A 6,000-nucleotide genomic window follows, 5' to 3' on the forward strand; every position below is an offset into this window, starting at 1 on the left:
ATAATGTCCTCAAGTTTCAACCAGGTTGTAGCATGTGAAAGGACTTCCTTCCTTTTTAAGACTGAATAAAATTCTATTTTATATGAAATATATATACATATGTTTATCCATTTAACTGTCTATGGGCATTTGGGTTGCTTCCACATCTTGGCTATTGTGAATAATGCTGCTATTGGCATGTTCATATATTAAAAACTGAAAATATAAGAATGAAACATGGTAACTCATAAAATAGCTCACAGGGTGAAGAAAATGAAGCTCTTCAGGTTTTGAAATGTAGTATGCTTTCTGTTCTTGTATAAGTAATGATAACACTTTACATGGAATTTTTTAAAAATTATTTATTTATTTTGGCTGTGCTGGGTCTTAGTTGCAGCACACGGGATCTTTGTTGCAGCATGCAGACTCCTTAGTTGCAGCGTGCAGACTCCTTAGTTGTGGCATGAGGACTTTTAGTTGTGGCATGCATGCGGGATCTAGTTCCCTGACCAGGGATTGAATCTGGACCCCCTGCATTGGGAGCACAGAGTCCTACCCACTAGACAACCAGGGAAGTCCCTACATCGAATTTTTAAATTTAGGACTTTAAGCTGTTTTCATATGTCAAAATCACTTTTTACATAATGTCCATGAATATAGTATTCTGGCAATAGGAATCATAATACTTACACAAGTACATATGTTACTGAACTGAATTTGGGTCCACTCACCTGCCACACAGTAAGGGCAATTTACTGACACCAGGTCGTGGTGAAGAAAAGTACAGTGTTTACTGCAGGTGCCATGTGAGGAAAACAGGCAACTCATGCTCAGAAACCCTGAACTTCCCTATGGCTTTCAGGGAAGGGTTATTAAAGGCAACATTTGGGATGAGGACTGCAGGGTACCTGCCTTTCCTATGATTGGTTGGTGGTGAAGTAACAGGGTGGTGTTTCAGGAATCTCAGTCACCAACCTTCTGGTTCCAACCAGTCTGGGGCCTAGTGCTTGTGCTCAGAAGGTAACCACCATCCTTCGCCTGGGTGGTGGTCTTAGTTCCTGCAGAACAACTCAAAATATGTGTCAGATTGTTATGTATAGCCCTTGAGAAGGAACTGGGACTCTGTTTTATCACTAAACTATTGTTTCTTAACTGCTTTTCCTTTGTTTCTTTCACTTCCTTAATTAATTGCTTGAGTCTGCTCTTTGGAACTCAGGGAAGGCCTAGGAGGCCAAAGCCTTTTTCTTTTTTTCAACAAAAAAGAACTGGGGACAGGAGGGGCCTTCGTACTTGTGAGGGCCCTGCACGGTCTTGCTCAGTTTCAATCCCCCCTTTTCTTTGGTACTTCTCAATCCTGAGGGGGACAGGAGTGGGACAAGAAAGGGAATCAAGTTTTGGGTAGAGAGGTTAATCATAAATTTGTCAGGGGAGCTCAGTTTTAAGGGGACTCAGTTTCGCATATATTTTGAGCTCAATTTGTAACCAATAGCTTGATGCCTTTAAACTTCTGCATCTTTCTGGTAATAAGCTCTACATTCAGAGCCTCAATTCAACCAAGACACCACAAATCTGAGGCTAAAAAAAAGCGGCGTGGCCCAAATTTACTTAGGGACTGTTACAAGAGTAGATGCTTTTCCTGAAAGGAGAAACTTCACAAAGTCTGCCTTTTCAAACCTACTCCCATTTTACCTAAGATTTCTTTCCCTAGTGGCGGTGTTAGTTGCCCAAAGTAAAATTCCTTCTCTGGGAACAACTTATTGGAAAAGATAGGTAAGCAGCATTTCAAAAGACTATTTAAAAATGTGAAAGTAGGGCTTCCCTGGTGGCGCAGTGGTTGAGAATCTGCCTGCCAATACAGGAGACACGGGTTCGAGCCCTGGTCTAGGAAGACCCCACATGCCACAGAGCAACTAGGCCCATGAGCCACAATTACTGAGACTGCGCGTCTGGAGCCTGTGCTCCGCAACAAGAGAGGCCGCAATAGTGAGAGGCTCGCGCACCATGATGAAGAGTGGCCCCCGCTTGCTGCAACTAGAGAAAGCCCTCGCACAGAAATGAAGACCCAACACAGCCTAAAATAAATAAATAAATAAATAATTTTTTTTAAAATGTGAAAGTATATTGTAAAGATACCCAAGGGAATGTTTACCCAAAACTCTTTGAATGGCCTTCCTTTCTCCACTTGCCAGCCTCCCACTCACACATTTGTTACCTCATTCTCCAACTTTCTTCATTCCTTAGCCAATTCAACACATCTTTTTTTTTTTTTTTTTTTTTTTTGCGGTATGTGGGCCTCTCACTGTTGTGGCCTCTCCCGTTGCGGAGCACAGGCTCCGGATGCGCAGGCTCAGCGGCCATGGCTCACGGGCCCAGCCGCTCCGCGGCATGTGGGATCTTTCCAGACCGGGGCATGAACCCGTGTCCCCTGCATCAGCAGGCGGACTCTCAACCACTGTGCCACCAGGGAAGCCCCAACACATCTTTTGACTGTCCTTCTATTGTTCATTTTGACATTTCTCTGTGCCATTTAATTGTCCACAATATATACATGAAAAGAATGTTTGGTTGTGGGTGATTGTGAAATCGTACAACTCAAACGGGACTTGAACCCAGCCAAAACCCAGACTGGGACTTGAACCCACTGTCTTTTAATTGAGATCGCACACCTGGTCTCTCAGGACTTATGAAGCTCAGGTTCTTTATGTCTCAGCACAGAAGGAATTCGGCGAGAGACAAAGTAATGAGTAAGAAGGGATTTATTTAGAGAGATACACATTCCATAGACAGAATGCTCTCATCTCAAAAGGCAAGAGCAGCCCTGGAAGTAAAACACTCCAGAGACAGAGTGTGGGCCACCTCAGAAGGCGAGAGGCCCCGAAATATGGGGTGGTTAGTTTTTATGGGCTGGGTAATTTCATAGGCTAATGAGTGGCAGGATTATTACAACTATTTTGGAGTAGGGGCAGGGGTTTCCTGGATTTGGGCCACCGCCTGCTTTTTAGCCTTTTATGGTCAGCCTCAGAACTGTCATGGCGCTGGTGGGTGTGTCATTTAGCATATGCTAATGAATTACAATGAGCATAGAATGAGGCTCAAGGTCCACTGTAAGGCGAATCTTCTACCATCTTGGACCTAGTTGGTTCTAATCAATTTATGTTGTATCCTCAATGGCTATGTCCTTCTTTTAAATGTTGTACCCTGCCCCCTTCCCTCCTGTTTCAGTTGTGTTTCTTCTCTTTTAATTTTCTTATATAGCATTAGATAATATATATGAAAGCACTCTGTAAATGATAAAACACTGTACAAAATGTTATTTTCAGAATATATTCCACTGCCTAGCACATTGTGGGTACCCAATGATGTAGTAAGCATTATATACTCTGTCCTCATTTTTAAAACCATGTACATTGGAACATGACAAGAGATAGGGAAACTTTAACAGTAGAAGAACAGGTATGTTAATCTCTAAAGTATATGTAGCACATTATAATAAATAAAAACAAAAATTACCAAGACCCCAATTGAGAAAGGTAGAGACAAAATTCACAAATTAGGCAGTACAAATAGTTAATAAACATGATATGCTATTTTAAATATTTTGGATCATTTTCCCAGCTTTCTGAAATTCCATAAAATGAGAGAAGAAAAAAATTTTAAGTAAAATGTGGCAATACTGGAAAAACAGGTAGAAGGTCATAAGCAGAGAAAAATGTTTCTGGCAGGAGTGCAAAATGGCACAACTACTTTAGAAAATACTTCGGCAGTTTCTTATAAAGTTAAATATACACATACCATACAACTCAGCAATCCTACCCTAAGTAAGTGCCCAAGAGAAATGAAACTTTTATTTACACAAAAACCTATATGCAAGTGTTTATAGTGACTTTATTCATAATCTCCAAAAACTGAAAATAGTCCAAATGTTCTTGAACTGGTGAATGGATAAACACACGTTGGTACATCCATACAATGAAAGGCTACTCAGCCAAAAAACATGGGGGGTAGGGGAGTACTCAGGGAGGAACTATCAATACAGGCAGCAACATGGATGAATCCCAATGCATTATGTGGACTGAAGGAAGCCAGACTCAAAGGCTACATATTGTACGATTCCATTTATTTGACATTTTGGAAAAGACAAAACTATAGGGAAATAAAACGTATCAGGGGTTTCCAGGGGCTGTGGGCTGGGTGGAGAGGCTGGCTTCAAATGAGCACAGGAGAATTTTTTGGAGTGATGAAACTATTCCATATCTTGACTGTGGTGGTGGTTACACAACTATTTGTGAAAATGGTTTATATTTGTCCAAATTCATAGAACTGTACACTAAAGTTTTACTGTACATAAATTATACCTCAGTAAACCTGATCCCCCTTACCCCCCCAAGAAAAAAGCAATTAAAAAATTCTGAGGAATATATAGAAGATTCCAGTCCACTAGCATATGAATGGTAGTGAACTGGAAAAGCAGTCAAGAAATCTGCAACTACACACAGGTTTAGGAAGAGGCCACTAGATGGTGGTATTAATTTTTGTAATAGAGCCCAGGAAATGCTGGAAGCTCAGAGATCACAGGCCTGGAGCAGTTTTTTTCAAAATTTTCCTATAAATCCATAGCTATAACTCCTGCTGTCAAGCCTTAAGCTGCATTGGTTTCTGTGTTTTTGCTAAGCTAGGTCTCCCAGGCTTCCACCGATTCTGGGAAGCCATCAATATCCTTCCAGTTAAATTCTCTCTCTCTGCTTTTGTTTTTGTTTTCTGAAACAGACCAAATAGCAGAACTACTAAGGCTGTTAACCAACTTTTTTGTTTGTTTGTTTTGTTTTTCTTCTTACTTTTCATTACACAGAATTTTGAACATGTATGAAATAAACAGAATGGTATAATGAACTCCAATATCACCAAACGTCAAGTTATTGATAATCTGCCATTCTTAATTCATCAAACCTTCATCACTTCCAACCCTTATGCAAATAGTTTTTTACAGTCATTTTTCTAATGAGATAAATTTACATTATTTTGAAATGCACAGGTTTTTTAAAAATAGGCTTATTCTATCTCAGCAAAATTGAGAACGTACAGCGATTTCCCATATGCCTTGTCCCCACACATGCACAGCCTCCCCCATCATCAACATCACAGAGTGGTACATTTGTGATAGGTGATGAACTTACACTGACACATCATTATTACCCAAAGTTCATAGTTTACATTGGTGTCATACATTCTGTGGGTTTGGACAAATACATAATGACATATAACTATCACTACAGTGTCATACAGAGTATTTTCACTTTGCCAAACATTATCTGTGCTCCTCTTATTCATTCCTTCCTCTCCCTAACCCCTGGCAAAATGCACAAAGTTTAACTATACAATTCCAATTTGTTTTGGACAGACCTAGTTTGGAAGTTTATAATAACATAAAGCAAAACAGAAAAGGGAAAGTTGTAAGAGAAGACTAAAGAGATAAGTCCAGTAAACAAACTAAAAGTTTACTAGGATTTCCAGGAGGAGTTAATGAAGAGGAAAGAAAAAAAAGGAAAAATCAAATATATTATAAAAGAAAATTTCCCTTAATTCATGAAAGATTTGGAACTTTCTTCAAAAAGGCCTAATAAATGTTGAATAAGATTAACAGAAAAACATACATGCACATACCTTCATACATTCTGGTGAAAATTCTGAACTCTGAAAAAAAAAGGAAAACTCCACAAGCTTCCAAATGGAAAAACAGGATACCAGCAAAGGAACAAAAATGGATTGATGGTGTCAACTGAAAGGAAAAAAAAAAAAGCACAATGTGAGAGCTCTGAGTTCAGTTATATTTGGGGAGTTACTGAAGACTATAGACTATAGCCTGGGAGACAGCCCTTCAGAGAGTTCTGAGGAAGTACTCAGAAGAGGTAAGGTGGGGAGGTCAGTATATGTGTGATTTTGGCAAAGAGATATATGCAATCAAGCACACATCTCAGTAGAAGATTGCTGCTAGTCACGAGGAGCAGATGTCTCCGTTAATGA

General features: G+C 39.8%; 1 protein-coding gene across 1 annotated transcript in view; it reads right to left on the reverse strand.

Moving 5' to 3' along the window:
* GMPS (guanine monophosphate synthase) overlaps positions 1-5,661 on the reverse strand; it is an 89,627-nt gene extending 83,966 nt beyond the window's left edge. Inside the window, exon 1 of the mRNA XM_082624653.1 lies at positions 5,641-5,661. Within this exon, the coding sequence (XP_082480779.1) occupies positions 5,641-5,646 (6 nt within the window). The 5' untranslated portion in view covers positions 5,647-5,661. The remainder of the gene's footprint in view (positions 1-5,640) is intronic.
* Positions 5,662-6,000: the final 339 nt, after the last annotated feature.

The sequence above is a fragment of the Mesoplodon mirus genome (genome assembly GCF_964341445.2).
Source record: "Mesoplodon mirus genome assembly, chromosome: 6".
Taxonomy (NCBI): Eukaryota; Metazoa; Chordata; class Mammalia; order Artiodactyla; family Ziphiidae; genus Mesoplodon; species Mesoplodon mirus.